Source organism: Leuciscus leuciscus (assembly GCF_965113295.1).
Source record: "Leuciscus leuciscus genome assembly, chromosome: 18".
Lineage (NCBI taxonomy): Eukaryota > Metazoa > Chordata > Actinopteri > Cypriniformes > Leuciscidae > Leuciscus > Leuciscus leuciscus.
In genome coordinates, this window is record NC_138742.1 from 35,128,217 (window position 1) to 35,149,001 (window position 20,785).

At 37.3% G+C, this 20,785-nt stretch overlaps 1 protein-coding gene across 2 annotated transcripts in view; it reads right to left on the bottom strand.

Moving 5' to 3' along the window:
• l1camb (L1 cell adhesion molecule, paralog b) overlaps nucleotides 1–20,785 on the bottom strand; it is a 75,887-nt gene that overhangs the window by 20,300 nt on the left and 34,802 nt on the right. For both annotated transcript variants that reach the window (XM_082144797.1, XM_082144796.1), the window contains 10 exons: nucleotides 20,559–20,686; nucleotides 20,375–20,476; nucleotides 18,203–18,397; nucleotides 17,249–17,319; nucleotides 16,900–17,125; nucleotides 13,592–13,707; nucleotides 11,648–11,864; nucleotides 11,439–11,561; nucleotides 9,253–9,429; nucleotides 8,868–8,981 (listed from right to left, as the gene is read on the bottom strand). In XM_082144797.1, the coding sequence (XP_082000923.1) occupies nucleotides 8,868–8,981; nucleotides 9,253–9,429; nucleotides 11,439–11,561; nucleotides 11,648–11,864; nucleotides 13,592–13,707; nucleotides 16,900–17,125; nucleotides 17,249–17,319; nucleotides 18,203–18,397; nucleotides 20,375–20,476; nucleotides 20,559–20,686 (1,469 nt within the window). The remainder of the gene's footprint in view (nucleotides 1–8,867; nucleotides 8,982–9,252; nucleotides 9,430–11,438; nucleotides 11,562–11,647; nucleotides 11,865–13,591; nucleotides 13,708–16,899; nucleotides 17,126–17,248; nucleotides 17,320–18,202; nucleotides 18,398–20,374; nucleotides 20,477–20,558; nucleotides 20,687–20,785) is intronic.

A 20,785-nucleotide genomic window follows, 5' to 3' on the forward strand; every position in this document is an offset into this window, starting at 1 on the left:
GTTAACCGTTATGGCGTTTTACGTTGGCCTATAACGTTAGTCATCTGTCATTTGCGTCTTCCTTCTCCGTGAAAACAAGTTTGAGTCTTTTCAATATAAAAGTCTTCTCTACCGACTGACTCTGAATGAGTCAGTCTTTGCCACCATCTATTGGCGAAATAATGTATGTAACTTCTGTTGCTGTTTACGGTCAGGGACAATTTTTTCCAGCGGAAGGAATGCTTTTACTTCATGAAAGTTGCATAGATAAATCATTTTCGGCTTTAATATTTGTATTGTGTGGCAACCGTTTTATAAAAGCAATAAGCCCGAGGCAAGTGCTGTATCGGGAATAAGTAACGGCTGAAGGGGTTACTCCGCTTCGCGTCGCTCCTAACAACGCCCTTCAGCCGTTACTTATTCACGATACAGCACTTGCCTCGAGTACCTTATTGCTTACACACACACATATATATATATAAAAAAATATAAAATAAATGTGCATACATTTTAGATGCTATCATTATGTTTATATAGTAGGTTTCAGTGTTTGTTCGAATATGTAAAAATAAACTATGCAAAAATAAAAACAATTTATGATTACTCTATAATCGCTAATGTTTGATGATGGTTCTGTTGTAGGAAAAAATTAATCTTTCCTTTTGTCTTTATTTTCAATGATTTAACAAATGAATGCCATACATTCATTTGTCTGTATTTTGAGTTTATTTTATGATGTTAATACAGCTGCAGGGTGTGTGTGTGTGACTCAGGGGTGAGAAGATTAGGGGGTAAGGGGAGCCACAGGGGTTCCTCTGTGTCTTTTGTTTAGTGGGGGCTGTAAGAGATAGCTTTTGAAAGAGATAACACTATAAAAATGCGGGCCCACCTCTGCTCTGGGTCTCACTCCGTCTGCAGCTGGTCTGCGGGTGGACTGGGAACGTTTCTTGCAAGAAATAAATATCTTTTAAGAACAATTTGATCCTGATGTCTCTTATGCCTGATGCTGTTTTGTTAGTTACTTGTTTTTGCCTCTACAAGTTGGTGTCAGAAGCGTGGGATCCATGAGGTTTCTTCTGGCCCTGAGAAAGCGGATTGACGGACTGATCACCCTAAAGCACAAAAGGCTTTAGTCTTACCTCGCCGAATTGAGAGAGAAGAGCCAAAACTGCTATCAGGGCCAGGAGGAACCCACTGGATTCAGAAAGAACTCGGAGGCAGTAAAAGCATCTCGGGTAAGAGACAGTTAAAATTATTTTATTTTGTGTGGTGTAATCTGATATGACTGTGAGTGAACGTGAACCATTTTGGCTGAGTTTTGCTTTGGTACGAGCGAAGAGGTGATTCAGATAATCACAATTGTTTGGGGAAGAAATTGAAGTAGCTTCGGATCGGTTTTTTCCACACTTAGCTCGTTGGTGGACGGGAGTGCCACAGGTGGACGGGAGTGCCACAGGTGATTCAGATAATCACAATTGCTGATTAGTTAGTTTTACTCAAAATCTCTGTAACCTGAGAAAAATTTTTTACAAGTGGACGGAAGAGCCACATCAAATCAGAATTAATAGAGCGCTAGAAAGTGCTTAGGCCTATGGGAAGATTTTGAGTGGAACGTAATTACAGAAACCCGACCGATTTTGGGTGACGAAAAAAGATCGGATCTGTCGAAGACGTTTGACAGATATTGTAAGACACGTGTCGAAGTTGTGAAATCCAGAAGGGAGATTCAGCCAAAATGGAGTCATCTAACAGTAAAGTAGACCATTTTTACACACCGGTTTTCTGTAAAATGGAAAAATTACGGCCAGAAATGCATGCAAGAAATTGGGAAATGGATGATTATTAAGCAAAGGGGAAGTGAAAATATTTGTACTAACAAACGCACACACGACGCACACACAAACACATACACTGATTTTCTTTCTGCTATCTGCAATGAAGAAACTGCTTGCAAATCTTTTTGTGTGTCTGATGAAACTTTGAGCAAAGCTATGACTGATGATTTGAGCAGTGTTGTAAATGATGAGCGTATGAGATTGGGCAAAAGTACAGGGTTTTTCTGAAGTGCCAATTTATCCGTTACTAGTCAAAGAGTTGTTGTAGTTTGTTCATGAGTGTAAAAATGTGAACAAACAGTGAATTGTTGGATGGAAAAGAAGCAGATAAAAGAGAACAGAGTCGATAGGAGAAGGAACTGGCATGTAGGGAAAAGAGAAAGTTTTTCCTGATGGAAAATCAGATAAAAAAAGAACAGAGTCGATAGAAGGAACTGACATGTAGGGAAGAGAGAATGTTTTTTCTGATGGAAAATACAAACAGTGAATTGTTGGATTGAACAGATACGGAAGGAACTGGCATGTAGGGGAAGATAAAATTCATATTTATGAACGCCTGATTAAGTCAAATTAAGTTGAAAGGATATGAAAAGTGAGTTTTAGATAAAAATAAGGCATTGAGTATGATTAACAGGGATTAACATGATATAAAGATAAGGAATGTTTCATTAAGCAGAACGGAAAAAAAAAAATTCTATATTTTAGAGATAAAATAATTATTGAAATGATGTTTATTTTGACAACCATTGTCTTTTGAACCTAAAGGGTCCAGCTATGCTGGGAGTACAGCAACAGCGCTTGCTTGTTCAACCCAGCTTCTGGATGTTAATATGTACGTGATTTGTAATCAGTGTTGGTGATGATAACACAATTAGATAGATGTAAAGACAGCTATGTCCGAAGATTTGGGAAATCAATAATGTACAAAGTCAGATATTTTGTTGAAATTAAGTCATTGAAAGACAAGGACATTGTCTGTTTTATAAAGGAAATTATGGGTTGGAGATAATTTCCCTAGACACGTATGACTAAAAGTTAATCAGAAACTTTGTGAAACCTGCTTAGAATATTTTGATTTTCCATGTCGCTTATGAAAATTAATGTTCTGCCAATAATAATGATGTGGATGTGCTTTATTGTATTAATGTTATGAAAACAAGGTTATTTAAGAGTAGATTGCCATATTTTTATAACAAGAGTTGAAGGTGCAAGTGGCTAGGATAGCTGTCTGTGTAATTTAGAGACTGAGAACAAGATTTGAGGAATCTTGTGATTTCTGTGAAACAGTAGAGATAAGTGGGACTGAATAATGATAATATTAAGTTGAATCTGCATACTAACCATTTGAATAAGCTATCAAACCAGTGTTAATGAAATTAATGACATGCTAAATTTCTTTATACTGTATGAAGAGTAACTGAATAGTCCTGATACAAAAGAGAGCAAATGCTGTAAGCAGCTCTGCTCTGAAGCTCTCAGTTTAAAGAGATTTGCAGATTATGTTTTTGTAAAAGTTTGATTCTGATTGGAAAGATAAACAGTAACTTGACTGGCTCCAAACAAAGAAAGTGCCAAAATAACACAAATTTAAAGAAAAGTCTGTGTTGATATGGGTTAGAAAGTAGATCAGTGTTAATATGATGAAGATTATGATTCGGCTATTGTAATTGAATTTGCAGCTGGGACAGTGGGGGAAAATGCAGAGAACTTATCAGTGGCTCTGTTTGCATTTCCTGAATAAGAACACTCTGCTTCAGGGGTGTAAAGTAGGGCGGAGATGTTAGAAAGATCACAGTGATTGTAGGTAGAATAACAAAGAGTGTTTTACTGCGGTCAGCGAGGTCATTCAGTGACTGTAAAATGCCCACTGTATGACTGTAAAAGTAAATGAGGGAGAAAAGAAAGTTGATAGATAAACTTTTGAAAGTTGTCAAGAAGATTGAAAGATACTAAGTGTAAGGAATTCCTTTTGAAAGGAAAAGAACTATAAAAAGTACCGGTTGACGTAAAATTACAGATGAGCTAAATGAGTTGCAAAATATTTTAAAAGTACCGGTCACTAAAAGGATGATTGTGTTTTGAAATGAAACGCTTTGATAAGGTTTTAGATGATATAGAGAGACAAATCTAACGAATGATTTATAGTGATAATCATAAAATGTATGACAAGCAGAGAGAGCAGTCTGAAAAGATAGTATGAACCATAGAAGCAGATTGATAAACTCCTAGAGAAAACATTGAAGTCGGGTATTAAATTATGGTAATTGAAAATCTGACAACTAAAAATTGAAATGAAATTTGAAACGTTATTAAGAACTAGAATAATTATTATTTCTTTAAGAAAAAATAAGCAGAAGCAGTGTTACAGGATTAACAGTTGCAAAATGTAAAATGTATAAAAAAGGCATTTGATTAAACAAAAGCTTGTTGTTGACTATGAAAAGAGCCAACAGCCGATGTTTTGGGTTCAAAAGATAAGATTGTGAATTGGCCAAAACAGGTTTGCTTATCTGGATTTGGTATGTGCTGTGACTGAAACTGCCACAGTTTCAGTGCAACAGAGACTCATTCTGAGTGGAAATTTGTAATGTCTAAATTACAATACATGTAATTTATGGAAAAGATGCCTTAAGATGGTAGATAAAGTCTGAAGTTAAAAGTTTATGAGAATACAGTGTATCAGTCCTGAATGCCTCAAGAGTCTCTCTCTCATTCAGTGTCAGCTGAAAGCTGTTGTCTGAGCCTGTGTAAAGCACAGTGTTTCAGTTGAAAATCATAGACACAGAGATGTTAAAGGAAATCATTGCCATTTCAAAAGGGCAATTTGTACTTAAAACGTTTTAAAAGTAAAACTGAAAGACTTTAAAGAAGTCTTTAAAATAATACTGTTTTGAACTTGTTTATTTTGGGACCAGTGACTGTCTCATTTTAGCCTCCACCATAAAACAGGGCTGATGGCTCCGGCTACAGAAGTAACAGTACACTGAATGTACGATTGTGATCTAAATTCACTGAGTATAATCTAAGCAGCTAGGTTGCTGCCTTTAAAATGATTAATGAATTTAAGTGATTAAATACTGCTGTTATTAATCCGTCTCCCTATGTTTAACACTAGTAGGCAGTCCGAATGGCTCTGATGACTCTTGAATGCGCCTTTTCCTAAGCTCCAGAAAACAACAGATTATGTTGAAGAAAACGGTCACAGATTCTGTAATGGGGAAAAGCGGTTACCAGTGTGTACGAGTGATTACTTCAAAGACGGGTAAGATCTTAAGGCCAAAAGGACAACCTAAGACAGAAGGATCACGCAAAAACACTGGGCATTTCCTGATGGAGGTGTTTTTATGTGAGATGGATATGAGAGTGGCGCTGATTGACTGAGTGGCGATCAGCATCAGCAGATCATTGAGAGGTGAGATGAGCTGTAAGAAGTTCAGTCTGCCCCAGAAAATGTGAGCCCCTATACCACTCACAAGAAACCGCGTTGATTGTATGGCTTGTCCTCCATTGTGACGTGTCTGCATCTATGCCAGGGAGACAACACCCTGAAGAAAAGAAAAGTATTGCTTAAGAGCTAATGGAAATAGGCTTTCAAGAGCCAACTGAGACCGTGAGGTGATTGTCATTATTTGTTGTGGAGACCGTAACAAGACGTATTAATTTATATAAGGAACATGATGTTGGTTGCCTTATGGGCAAAGAAAATTTTTGAACTTCTGAAGGTCGTTAGACATGGTGGTGGCTAAAGATGAGAACAGCTTGTGATGAGTCAAGAGAAATTTCTGAAAAAACGAAGGTTAGGTGAATTGAGTATTTAAACTAAAGATAACCTTAGAAAAGATCTAATGTATCTAATGTATTTTAGATCGTTGTAATGGTTCTAATTTGAGTCAAATATTTGTATTTTGACATTTGTGAACTATTAAGGATTGACTATGACTATGATTATTTTAGTTACAGTCCTAGGAGGCTGTTGAAAAGATGATTTGCTTATAGTGAGAGAGAAAGAGACTGTTTGAGTGGACTGCTGAGAGACTGCTTGATACTCTGTCTGTCTTTCTGTTATCAGTCAGATAATGAACCAAAAAAACAATCCAGCTGACTTTTCTAAAATCAAATGAATAATGAACAGACATGCCTTGAAACTGGTAAAGAGGCCATAAATAAAAACATTAGATAAAAGATACAGGAAAATGTAAGGTTAAACTGTCATTTAAAATTTAAATATTTTTAGAGAAAATATATCAATAAGAAATATGAGCGGTTCATAGTCAGGGATGAGTGTGAGTGTTAATTCATGTTTTGAACAGTATGCGTTAGTTAAGGACAACGTTTGGGTTAGCAAACTTTATCCAAAACAAATGTTACCAAATAAATATTAACAAATATTGCAGTTTTTCCTGTAGCTCAAACATTAGAGTGTGACACCTGTAACGCCAAGGTCATGGGTTCAATTTCCGAGGGAAAGCAAGAACTGATAAGAATGTAAATGTGTACCTTGAAATGGAAGTCACAAAAGCGTCTGATAAAAGTAAGAGAATTTTATTACGTTAAATTTATGCACGAGATGAGTGTCGTGCATAAAGAGGAGGATGAATATGCTCGTGGCGGGAACAAGAGAACGCACAGTAAAACAAGTGGTCAGATGAGTCTTTGAACTTTTTAGTATGGATAATTTGTATTCAGGCCACAAACAAAGACATTTCGGCCTCACAGGGGGGGCTAAACCCACTGTCTTCACAGCAGGCTGAGAGGTTATCTAGCTTTGACCTCATCGGTATGTAAGGACAGTAAAAGTCCAGGGGGAACCCACTGGTGGTCAGATAAGAGCCTTTCAACTCTTCAGGGGATCAGAAGGACCATTTGCATTCAGGAAAGTCCAGGAGAGGTTAGAAGAACTTTATTTGTCTTAACCAGCCAGATCTGGTTTACTAAGGGGTTCACATTTGCTGAAAGCCATCGCACAGGTGGGAAGATAAATGTTGGGAGGACATTGGGTTTAATTGTGTGCATTGTTTGTATTTTAAGTGTGCTAATAACAAGAATTGTTTCGACAGGAAACGCCGGAGCAGATGTGGCAGCACAGCAGACAAAAAAAAACAACTATGTGACAATAACCTCAACATTTGTTTTTCTTTACAGAAGATGCAGACTTTGCGCATGGCATGAGCAAAGTGGCAGAAAGGTGCCATACCTTGCGCAGCGCATAACTTAACATTTTTTCATTTTGCAGGATGTCAGAACGGATTGAACCAAACAGAACTGATTCTGTATTGTTTTGTTAACATGAGCAACATGGGTTGAATGTTTTTTTTAGGGGAACAAGAACCCTGAGTGCTATTCAATGAGCAAGAAATTATCCGGTGATATGTTTCAGGTTGAAAATTTCACAGGTCACACCAAAGGGACGGCAAGACAAGCGGTCACTAACAAAATCACTTAAGGTCTGCTTTCGCAGGTGACAGCAGACAGTAAATGACCCATTCCAGTGGGGGTGCGATCGTGATCTAAGGGAAAATCTTGTAAGGATTTGAAAATGATTGAAGAGTGTTAGACCTGGGTCGAAGCATCTGACCTTAACCACACCAACCAACGTCAGCAACCCAAAACACCAACGCAAAGAATAAAGTGGGGGATCAATGATATGTGCTAGAAACTATCTACCCCGCCAACGTTGGAAAAATCCTCTCTACGGCATGCAAAGTGTCATATTGGTGAAGATGGAACGTCCATGAGGCAACGAGATGATCAACATATCTGGAGAAAATGTTGACCAATTAATGGTTGAAGAAAAGTTTTGTGATTTTTATTTGATTGAATCAAATTAGGGCTTAGTATTGATATAAATCTAATCATTTGACTTGTGCAAAGAAAAAATGTGTTTTCAGGTAGAAGATTTATTAATTAATGTGAAGTATGGTGATAAGAAAAAAAAAAAAACGGTATGTAATGGAAAAGTCGGGTTAGATTTTATTAAATAGATTTTAATTAAATACAGCTTTAGAAGTAAAACCATTTCCTGACAAAATATTGTGATTAATTGAAAAAGCTACATATACAAATACATAGTGTTATGATTGTATGTGTTATTCTGATAATTTTGTTATTAATGGGTACAGTCTATCCTAGGGATGAACAAAATATGCAGATGGTACGAGTGACGGAAGTTGCAATTATAATCATTTACGTTTTTCTTACTATATGCTTTGAGCTATGTCTGGGATGACTGAGGGTCTGGTTCTCAACCAGGAAAATGCGATAACAATGTTTGTTCATTTTTAGCCCGGTTTCAGACAAAATGCTTATTTATTTGATACAAGCTTTTTACTTTTTCAAAGTTCAAGTAGAGTGATCAGGTATACGAGAATAAGACATGAAGGGCATGACTGTGATGTAAGAAACTTGAATTAATTCTTAGTTATGTAAAGACTTGAATTAATTCTATTCTGAAGATTTAATAGCGTAATGGGTTTAATTAAAATTAGAAAACAAGGCTGAATTTTTATATAGTTTATCAGAGAATGATAAAGAGGAGGAATTGTTGTAGGAAAAAATTAATCTTTCCTTTTGTCTTTATTTTCAATGATTTAACAAATGAATGCCATACATTCATTTGTCTGTATTTTGAGTTTATTTTATGATGTTAATACAGCTGCAGGGTGTGTGTGTGTGACTCAGGGGTGAGAAGATTAGGGGGTAAGGGGAGCCACAGGGGTTCCTCTGTGTCTTTTGTTTAGTGGGGGCTGTAAGAGATAGCTTTTGAAAGAGATAACACTATAAAAATGCGGGCCCACCTCTGCTCTGGGTCTCACTCCGTCTGCAGCTGGTCTGCGGGTGGACTGGGAACGTTTCTTGCAAGAAATAAATATCTTTTAAGAACAATTTGATCCTGATGTCTCTTATGCCTGATGCTGTTTTGTTAGTTACTTGTTTTTGCCTCTACAGTTCAACAACTTAAACCCCCGTTTATGATATGATAGGATGATAGAGGGAAGACACATGTTTTCAGGATAAGTAGATCAAAAGATCTGTCTAAACCTTGATCAAACTCACCACTTTTTTGGCTGTAACGGAATCTAAAGGCAAAGTTACGATGTCTGTCTCCTGGCACCCAGCTGAGGTTGACCGATGTTTCTCCAGCAGTCATGTTGATTACAGATGGTGGTTCTGCGGAGGGAACGTGTAGATAAGACTTGACAAATATTATATTGTGTCCTGATAGTACAAAGTCAAGTCAAGTCACCTTCATTTATGCAGCGCTTTTAATAATGTAGATTGTTTCAAAGCAGCTTTACAGTGATAATAGGAAATTACAGTAACAGAGATTGTTTTGGCTTTATAGCAGCTCTAGAATAAAGTTATTGTCCAGCTAAAGTTAGTTTTGATTGATTCACTTCCAAACAATGAGAAGGCTGAAATGTTAGCTGTGCAGTTTCACCTCCGTCCAACAAGGTGGCGCCCTGCTTTATGATAGGCTCCCCGTCGCCAGCGGTGTTGCGCGCTCTAAGGTAGAAGAGGTAGTGGCTCTGAGGATCCAGATTCTTCACGGTGTACTCAGTAACAGCGGGTAGATCGATGCTCTCCACCAGCCGTGGGCTCGAGCTTCCAGACACAACTGAACAGAGCACAGAACAGAACAGAAGCCAGTCAGAACAAACAACCCCCTACATTAAGCTTCCCTTTGTACAGGTTTATAAAGGTGTTCATCAATGACCAATAACTCTTTCTTTAAAAATAATGAATACAAAGGGCGATTTTAACAAAGTACCTGCCAAATAGTGAGCCATTTTTAACTGACATATTTAGATACCTCACCAGTTGGTCTTCTAGTCAAACTACAGTTAATACCTCTGGTTTCAGCCTGTTTACTCACAACCATATCTCCAAGATGAAGAAGATGCTTCAGTCTGTAGTACTTATCAGTTTAAGCTAAATGCCATCCGTTTGTAAAATACTAACTCAGTTGCATAGCTGGGAATCGTCAGTCAAACTGCCCTGGTGTTTGAAACAAGAGAAACAAAATGAAACAAGAGAAACAAAGAGAAACAAGAACTACAACTACTGACTTCCGGAGATGAAATCAACAGAAGATAAAAGACAACATTAAATCTCTCAAGATCTCATCAGAGGAGGATTAAACAACTCCACAAACAGCATTATCAGATTCACTTATTACCAACTAGTTACTGAGAATTAATTGAGGTGTAGATGTTGATGTTTTATTGGAAATAATAGGTTTTGTAAAGTCACTATTATGGTGATTCGTGTTTCCTTTAGTTGGTCACATTGACTTGGCTTTTTTGTGCAAGTTTGTGGTCTTTGTAACAGTGTTTACCAAAACACATAATTTGTAACATAGGTGATATAGTTTGAACCATCATGAAGTAGAATGAATCACTAATCTCGTCACTGACCAAAAATAGTTTCTTGTTATTAATAGATTGTCACCAACGAAAATTTCTTGCCACAGATCAAACATTCTGAGTTGTGATTTATAAATATATTGATAGTGTAAAATTATTTTAGACACACACATAGATCAAGAATTAGCATATGAATCTCAACAATGGTGACATGCTTCATGCAGCAATGCATGCTGGGAGCCACCATATTCTAAAACTAATGGCTCCCAGCATGCATTGCAGCATGAAGCATGTCAACATAGTTGAGATTCATAACCTGAGTCTTGATGTTAGTGTGTCTAAAAAAAAAAAAATAGTGTCTTCTTTTCTCGCAATATATTTAGAAGTTAAAATTCAGAATGTTTGATATTTAGCAAAAAAGTATTTATAACAGGCAACCTCTTTTGGTTATTGATGACATGTGTCATCATAAAGAAAGATTTTCTTTATGGTGATGACATATATATCACCTGATCATATTTATTTATGGTCTCCTTTGTAACAATTTATGTGTTTTGTTAAACACTGTTACAACTAACGTAAAACAAATATAAAGTCTCAAACTGCCCAACTAAAAGAAACACGGATTACCATAATGGTGACCAAACATTTTCAATAAAACATGACCAAAACTCTGTTAATTCTCAAAAAGAACTTCTGTAGATGATTGACAGAAATAAGGTCAAACTGGTTTGTAATAAGAGAGATCTCATGTGTTTTCAGTGGATTTCATCTAAGGCTGTGTCTGGAAGTCAGTTGTAGTTCTTTTGTTTCTCTTTTCTTCAGTGATTCTGCTTGTTATCATTGGGTGTCTTCAATTATCAAACAATCATCACTCAACTAACTACTTAATTATCTAATTAACTCTAACACTGCTTCAGTGTTACTTTAACACCCTGCTGGTGGTTCCCATATAAACACAGAGCAGTGTTCATTTAACACCGGGGAATTTACAGTGTGTGTTCATGCTGTGAGCCCTGGTTTCTCACAAGGTTCTTCTCCTCTAGAAGTCAGTATAATCTATCGAGAAAGCTGTAAATGAAACGACTGTAGCACTGAATTCTGTGTAGAGCTGCTCTGCTGCTGACACTGAAGTTGTACTAGTAATGGCTAAAGTTTTGACTGTAAAGCTTATATATTCAGGATATACAGTATATACTCAAATTGATGGACTCATAATGCAATAGCACAGAGTGTCTATAGATCGGGACGTTCGACCCACTCTCGAGGTGTTGCAGCAGGTATCCTGTGATCTCTCCGTTGGGTTTGTGCGGAGCTTCCCAGTGCAGCGTGACCTCTGTCTCAGACGGGCTCTCAAAGGTCAAGGATGAAATGGGTCCGGGAGCTAGATGCCGAGGAGCACACGTTGAGTTAATCCAAATCCACATTCATAGAGGATCATTCCACATGCACTAAGAAAAGTGACCTTACCGCCCTCTGGAGTGCTGAAGTGATGCGCCTTTGAATGCGGACCTTCACCTCGGCTGTTGAAAGGTGCCACTGTCAGAGTATAGTTCGAGTAAAACTGCAAGTCGCTCACAACCTCCTCCACCTTGTGTCCAGGAACCTCAATCACTCTGTTCTTGTCCGATCGGATAGCCAGGCCTCGTCGGCTGTGAGTTCTGGGGCCCTTCCTTCTCAGATGGATCTCAAGAGAAAAACAACGCAGGATCACACTTTATATTGGGTGGCCTTAACTACGATTGATGCAATTTACTAATTATATACATACATGTTGGAGTATTCTAATATTACTTTTAAAGTTCTTGCATTTAATGAACAAGTGTAGTTACTCTGTTAACCCTTAATCATAACCCAACCATCACCCTAAAGCCTAACCCCTATAACCCACCCTAACTCCTAAACCTAACCTAACCTCAAGATCATCAGCATTAAATATGAGAATCTTCCAGAACAACATGTAGTTACACAGAAAATAGTAGGTGTTTTATTTTTCTTATGTTAATACACAGCAAAATCCTCAGTGTTAAATCAACACTGCTCAGAGCAAATATGGTCCCACTCTACAGAGTGTTAAAGTAACACTGAAGCAGAGTTAAAGTTAATGAGATAATTAAGTGATTAATTGAGTGATGATTGAACATTATTGATGAACACCTGCAGTTAACAAGCAGAATCACTGAAGGAAAGAGAAACACAAGAACTATAACTGACTTCCAGTCACAGTCACATTAAATCAGATGAAGATAAAAGAAGACATTAACTCTGTGAAGATCTCAGCAGAGGAGGATTAAACAACTCCACAAACAGCATTACCAGCTTCACTTATTATTAACCAGACTGACTTTATTTCTGTCATATGTCTATGAACAGAGGTTTAGATGTTGATGTTTTAAAATGTTTAGCCACCATTATGGTGATCGGTGTTTCCTTTAGTTGGGTAGTTTGAATCTTGGCATTTTAAGTACAATATTGGTCTTTGTAACAGTATTTATCAAAGTACATAATTTGTTACAAAGAATGCCAAAAACAAAGGCGTTCAGGTGGTTTAGTTTTCATTATTATAAAGTAGAGTGATTCACTAATCTTTTCCCTGATCATAAGTTGTCATTTGTTATTAAAAAATAGCTTACACCTTTCTTGATACGGAGCAGGCATTTTTATTTTTAAATACATTGCCAAATTTTTGGGAAAATTATTCTTTTCTTTTATAAAATTTTTTAGGAACAAACAGACATCAAGAAGCAGCATATGAATCTCAACAATGGTGACATGCTTCATGCTGCAATGCATGCTGGGAGCCAAGCGTTTTATACTATGGTGCCTCCCAGAATGCATTGCGGCATAAAAAGCATGTCACCATTGTTGAGATTCATATGTGGATTCTTGATGTCTGTGTGTTTGTCCAAAGATTACTTTCCCAATAAAAAAAATAATAAAAAAAATCAGCTTGATGTCTGATCTGAAGAAAGAAGTCAATGTTGTTAAAAATATATATATTAATAACAAATAACCACTTTCAGTCAATGATAAAATTTGTAAACTTTATGATGTTGAAAACTATAGGCCTATCACCTGACTGTCTTTGATTCTGGCTTTCCATGCAACAAATGATGTGTTTTAGTAAACACTGTTACAAAGACCATAAACTCCCATAAGAAGTCGAGTCAAATTGCACAACTAAAGGCAACACTGTTCACAATAATGGTGATTTTTTAAATGGTGATTTTAAAACATCAATATCTAAACCTCTGTTAATTGTCAATAAGAACTGTAGACGTCTGACAGAAATAAAGTCAGTCTGGTTAGTAATAAATGAAGCTGGTAATGCTGTTTGTGGAGTTGTTTAATCCTCCTCTGCTGAGATCTTCACAGCCAAGTGCAGAAACTGAATTATGGTTTGAGATCGTGTACCTTGTAGCCTAGCAAGAGTCCGCGGACAGATTCTGGTGTGACTGCACTCCATCTAACCAGGACCGCAGTTTTGTTCAGCTCGACGACTGACACTTGTGACGGGGCTTCCAGAGGGACTGTGAGAGATTGATAGAGTTTAATTGACATAGAAGTTGTAACAATGTCGTATTGCTACTTTTTTGTCAAGGATAACACACTAAAGTTGCAAGTTTTTTTTTTGTTTCTTTTTGAGTTACTCTGTCAAAAGATTTCTATAAAATACTGTATTCAGAATCTGGATCAAAGCAGAGGTCATTTTACTGGTTTACTGTAAAGTTTACCGTCACAGTTTTTCCCAATTGTTTACACACTAAAATTAAATCTTGAAACACAAATCACCAAAACCTGAAACTCATGTTCAAAATCCCGAAACCAATTGGAGGCTCAGTCTTGCTTTACACTCAGTTTTCAATTGTAAATCACACTGTTTGCAAATCTCTACACACAGTTATCTACATCAGGCACAACATTCAAAAGGATCAAATCTCTTTAGCCCTTGTTTAAAGCAACAAAAATCACAATGCCATGCTCTTTACACTAATGTGCAACACCTTACTGGTGGAAACAATATTTACTGAAGTTTTCACTTCAAAATCAGAGCTTAACCACTATAAAAGGACAAAATGAGCTGACCTGTATCAAAGGAAAATGGAAGACAATCTTGAAACGAGCAAGAGGTGAGAGAGGAAGAGAAGGAGATTCCCTATCGTTTAGCCAGGGGAACAGAGCTCGTGATGAAGATGAGTAGCCAGAACACAGTAGGAGTCAGGATGAAGACTAATGTCTTTTTCTCACATTTCATGTGTTTTTGTCTTTTTGATTAGTTTTTGAAAGAATAAACATAAAGAAAGTACATATTTTGTGTTTGTAGAGAAAACTCTTTATCTTATTGAATGTTATAGTTTTCTCATGTAGGGTATGGAAAGTGTCACATACAAAACACAAATAGTACTAGAATACTGATGTAACAATATTTGTTAACAACATCAGTGTAACACTGGCAATGCAAGAGGACTAAGCCCACCGATGGGATATCCATAGCAGTGTTTGAGCTGAGCACATCAGTGTGTTGTTGGCAAAGGTGCTTTACTTAAGTAGAGATTTTGGGTATCCGTACTTTACTGGAGTAATTATTTTTCAGCCGAATTTTTACTTCTACTCCTTACATTGTCACGCAAGTATCTGCACTTTCTACTCCTTACATTTTAAAGATAGCCTCGTTACTCCTATTTCATTTCGGCTTGTTTTCATTCCGGCTTGTCACCTTAAAAAAAAAATCAAAAAAAAAAATCCAGATAAATCACGCCATCTGGATTGAGTGAATTTGATAGTGGTTGGATGAGAAGTATAAACATATACCCTTCCGACACCCTTGTACGCGATCCATCGTGTACATCATCTGCCTCTAAAGTTTGACTTTTTGTCGGTTTTGAATTTGATTGTGCGAATAAAAGGGTTTGGGCGGGTGGACGACATTTGGGCTGGTTTGGGGTCAGTTCGGCGGCTTTCAAACATCTACATTTTAAAGTCTAATTGGTTAAAAAACTAAACTAAAGTGTGCATGCAGTCCATAAAAACAGTCCTCATGACATTACTGTACACACACGCCCATGCAGAGTCAGCTGGTGTTGGTGATGACGTCATCGACGAGCACGCACTTTTAGCCAATCAGTGATCAGCAGGCAGACGCGATTGAGCACGATAAGCTGTATGTTCAAGTGATCGCTAATGCTAAAGTGACGTACTATACAGTAAGTTGTATCTACAGTAAAGAGTGAGATAGTGAGCAACTCTATAAACGTACACGTGTGGAGGGAGATCTCAATGGTGACTATAACTCTGAGAGGAGAGCAACAGAGAGCAACAGACAGCCTAACCAGACATCTGCAACCTTTACACCATCCAGACTGCCCTCTACTCCACCCTGACAGCTGCTGAATCAGTGTTGACTGCTAAATTCTGCGTTATGTTCTGCAGTGTGTACTTCCGACGGTTAAAGTCATCAGTTAATTTCTTGATTGCCATTTTGACAGAGTCTAACTGGACATTTTAGTCATATTTGTTAATTCACCTTAATTATTGCCCCGTTTTGATCCGTTTTCCTGGATTTTTTTACATTTATTTTATCATCGTTATTTCGTTTTAAGGAGATAAAAATGGTGCTTATCAACCTTGAATGACATGTTAATAAAATGTTATCAAATTATTTTGGCAGTCAAATTTTGCACATTTTTTTCTTGGAGTTAGGTGAGCTTTTGGGCTGGAAATCACCGTCCCAATCTGGCAACACTGTGCACCATTACAACACTTATAGGCAACTAGTCATCATATCTTCCGCTCCATGAAACACGTTAATGCTCAGTAGTTCACATATATGGTTCTTCAATGTATTTGCATTGTACTAAAATGCATTCTTTTTCAATGGGCATATATGCGGCTGAAACAGTAGCCTAGCGCATCGTAAATGTTTATACATTAACATTTTAATAAAACGTTATGGTCATTGTGGCTTTTAGAAAAACATTTCTTTGAGGAGGGGGGGTAGTGCACTATAGGCCCCTGTGGGCGGCCTAAGCTATTGTCCTTAATGGCATTTTTTTTCCTTACATTACTTTTCCTTTTATACTTCAAATAGTTTTGAAACCAGTACTTTTACACTTTTACTCGAGTGAAAAGCTTGAGTTGATGCTTCAACTTCTACAGAAGTCTTTTTAAACCCTAGTATCTATACTTCTACCTGAGTAATGACTGTGAATACTTTTGACACCTCTGATTGTTGGTAGACAAATCTCTCTTCACATGACGTGTGTGTGTGTGTGTGTGTGTGTGTGTGTGTGTGTGTGTGTGTGTGTGTGTGTGTGTGTGTGTGTGTGTGTGTGTGTGTGTGTGTGTGTGTGTGTGTGTGTGTGTGTGTGTGTGTGTGTGTGTGTGTGTGTGTCATTTTGGTGTAAAAAACTATTTTGGAAAGTGATTAAAATAGTTTTGAAGTGTTTGTAGAGTTTTGCGTTTGTGGTTTTGTGATTATAATTTTTGGAAAGTGGAACAAAGGTTCAGCAAACGTATGTAAATAATTGGGAAAAACTGTAAGAGAGGATGTTGAGAATCCTCAGAGAGTAGGAACTTTATCTTTCTGATCAACACAAAACTGGCACTAATCAGCGTAAAGCAACCTAGACATTATGGAAATGCTGGGCTAAGATAAAGCAAAGCATGGGCCAAAGCTAACGCAGCAGGCTTTCATGAACTCATCCAGATATTAGGAAACGCACGGTCTTCTCCCGAGTAGCCGATATTTGCCACTGGTTCTGGTCCGACACCAAGGTCATTGGCTGCCTGAACTTTGATTTCAAAGGGGATGAAGGTCCCAGTGTCGTTCACGATGAACGGAGGATTTGAGACGCTGCTTTTCTTCCAGTGTAGATCTCCGTCTGAAGATTGACGCCAGTAGATCATGTACTTAAAACCTGGTCCATTAAAATGCTGTCGCTCCAGTTCCTTCCAAATGCAAGAAAGAAAACAAGATTAAACATGATCCAAATGTCAATCTTCTCTTCATCATGTGTAATATGGCTCTCTCTTTTGGAGAAGACTTTTCTCCAGTGCAGGATTGTTAATCACCTTCCATGTGATGACCATACTGTTTGGATCAGTAGACACAGTCGTCACATTTTCTGGGTTCATTTCAGGTTCTGTGCACAAGAGAGATTGTTAATCCATAAAGCTTTCTTAACTCTTTCCCCGCCAGCGTTTTTTAAAAAGTTGCCAGCCACCGCCAGAATTTTAATCATTTTCATAAAAATGTTCATGGCCCCCAGAATATTTTGTTGTATGAATATCTGAAAATGCAATATATCAAAAGAAAGAACAGTGCCGTAAAAAAAAAAAAAAAATTATATATATATATATATATATAGATATAGTCTAGCTTCATGCATTCTTTTTTAAAACACTTGAATGTGTTTAATTTTCATTTTGCCAAAGACCAAAGATTTAGATCAGATTCAGAAAGATTATCGAAACTGTGATGGAGTAGATTGAGTCCATCAACACCTGATTTTTTATTTATATGCCGTTTCATGTTAATGATCGCGTTGTTTTACATATGCATCTTCTTACATATGATAACACTTGTTTCTGCATGTTTTTTGCCTGTGATGCGGAGATTCAGAGCACTTTCAGAGGATGTGTCATAGCGCCCCCTACAGTATAACAGTGAAAACACGGATTGCCGGACAACTCCATCAGTGGCAGGGAAAGAGTTACGACTAATAATCATAATTACAGAATTTCTCACAAGTGATAATGCTTAGAAACTGAAGGATTGTTTTTGCTCCAAAATGCTCTCATGGCAATTCATGACTATTTTATGTTTTGGTGAATTGGTGGCTAATGCGTACAATCTCAATGCATATTTTCATATGATCTGCTTATGATCTGGTTTGGTTTAGGGGTGAGGTCATGTCTCATACGAAATTCATTCAAAATCACCACTTTGTAAAATAGACTGGGTTGTGAATTCCACTGCATTTTCCATGTATGTGATGGAGTGTTCCAGAGCTCAGAGGATCTTACTGGCAGCTGGAGTGCTGTACGAGTCTGAGGGAGGACTGGGCTCGCTGCGTCCTATGGCATTGACAGCGCTGACCCGGAAGAGGTATGTGCTGTGCGGCTGCAGATTGACCTCCAGGTGTTTGATGTCGTGAGGAACGGTCTTAAACTCCCAGAATCCGACTGGATCCTGCTCCTCTTTCATCTCTAGAACATACTCTGGTGGACAACAGAGACGGAAGGCCACATAATCATAATGTAGCTGAATCATGAACAAAACATGATTTGAATCAGATCTTTTACTAAATTCACAAATCGAACAATGAGTGTCTGCCGTCTAGAGTCTAGATGTTTTGTTCCTGAATAAGACAGAATGGATCCAAAAGCATTCTTGAGAAAAACTTTTTTTCTAGAGCATGTGGAGTGTTTGAGCCCTTAATGCTCAAAATAGAAAAAATGAGAATCCACGAGATATTCTCCAAATGAGCACACTTTTGGACTAAAGCCCAGAGGGACGTACACAGCAAAAACCAGTGTAAAATTGTGACAGTGTTTATTTGACTCCACACTCAAGAGTGTGAAATGAACACTGAAGCAGTGTTAAAGTTAATGAGATAATTAAATGATTAATTGAGTGATGATTAAGCATTATTGAAGACACCTGATGTTAACAAGCAGAATCACTGAAGGAGAAAGCACTATTTTAAGTCACCATTATGGTGATCGGTGTTTGCTCTAAGTAGGGCTCTTGACCCATAAAACTACTAACTTTAGATGTTGTTTGGCTGCTGTAACTGAGTTATGACTGCCAGATGAACAAAGAGAAAAGGTGATCAGGTGGTGTTGGTTTTGACGTAATCATTATTTGACCTGAAACACTAAACTCATGTAGAGCCGTATCTCTGATTTAGATTTAGATTGTTGATTACATCATCACAGTGATTCTACAGCATAAGATCCAGAATTATCCAAAGAATTTCTTAAAAGTAGTTCTGATAAAAAACACACACAGACATCAAGAATCAGTGTATGAATCTTAACAATGTTGACAAAAAGAATACTCAGTTAGGAAAAGGAAATTACTAAGACAAATCAGATTATAATTTATTCATAACGCAATGCATGATGGGAGCCATGAATGAGTTTTGATTGGTGGCACCCAGAATGCACTGCAACATGCTTTATTATTGTCACCATTGTTGAGATTCACAGGCTGATTCTTGATGTCTGTGTTCATAAGATAAATACTTTTTCAAATTCTTTCGATCAGAACAACTTAAGAAATATTTTTAATTATAATGAAAATGCAGAAAATCATATGCTATAGAATCACAGGCTGCTGTAATCAACAAGGCAAACCTGACTCTCTAAATGAGTTCAGGTCAAACTATGATTATGTCAAAACATCACCAACATCACCTGATCATCTTTTCTCTTTGTTCATTTGGCAGTCATAACTCAGTTACAGCAGCAATAATTTTTTTTTTTTTTTTTTTAAATATATATATATAAAGTTAATAGTTTAAGGGTCAAGAGCCCAACTAGAGCAAACACTGATCACCATAACGGTGACTTACATTTGTGATGTTCTCCCTTCAGTGATTCTGCTTGTTAACATCAGGTGTCTTCAATAATGGTCAATCATCACTCAATTAATCACTTAATTATCTCATTAACTTTACCACTGCTTCCGTGTTCATTTAACACTCACATTTGAACACTTTAACACTCTTGACTTTAACTATAGTTCAGTAAAAGTCTCTGATGAGAAGTGCACAGGAGTTTTTTTTCTCAGTGGATGTATAAGAGGTTCAGATTTCATATTAAAGCCATATCTTCCTACAAACATTAAGAAATGACTGTCACTGTAACATTTTTACAATAAGACAGAGATAAATAAAATAACCTCAAGCCTTAGAACTTTCAGTTACACTTTATTTCTATGGTGATGGTGATGATATTAGAGTATTAGTAGACTGTACTGTTCAGGTTCAGGTTAGTAGAGTAAGTTGACATGTATTTGCAATATAGTTACTTATAGCCAGTAGGATTGTCTTTAAGTGAACCGTCAAAATAAAGTGTTATTGACCTTTCTAATGATTTATAGTTTGTCAAGATTAAATAAATACAATAAAACATAGGAAGGGGTCAATGGTGGGCTATTATGAAAATAGTCAATGATTTTATAATAATTACCAGATACGGGACTGTTGTTGTCAGCGCCTGGCATCCAGGAGAGGGTGACACTACGGTCCATCTCTTCAGATAACTCCAGCGAGTGAGGAGAAGCAGGTTTATCTGAGGAGCGTCAAACACATGAATGTGCTTCAGAAGCAATGACATGTAAAAGCGCATGTCTAACTGGAGGAGACAGACTCACCCTGTACGGTGATGGAGCCCGTGGCGCTGTCGGAGTCGAGTTTAGTGCTGATCTCACAGCTGTAGATTCCTGAGTCATTCATCTGAACATCGGTCACCTTCAGAGAGCCATCCAGGTATCCAGTGTACCTGCAACCATGGGGGAAACACAAACATTAAACACCAGCAAAGCAAGCAAAATATGGAATTCATCCATACAATGCAATGCATACAACTTCACGAGTTCCT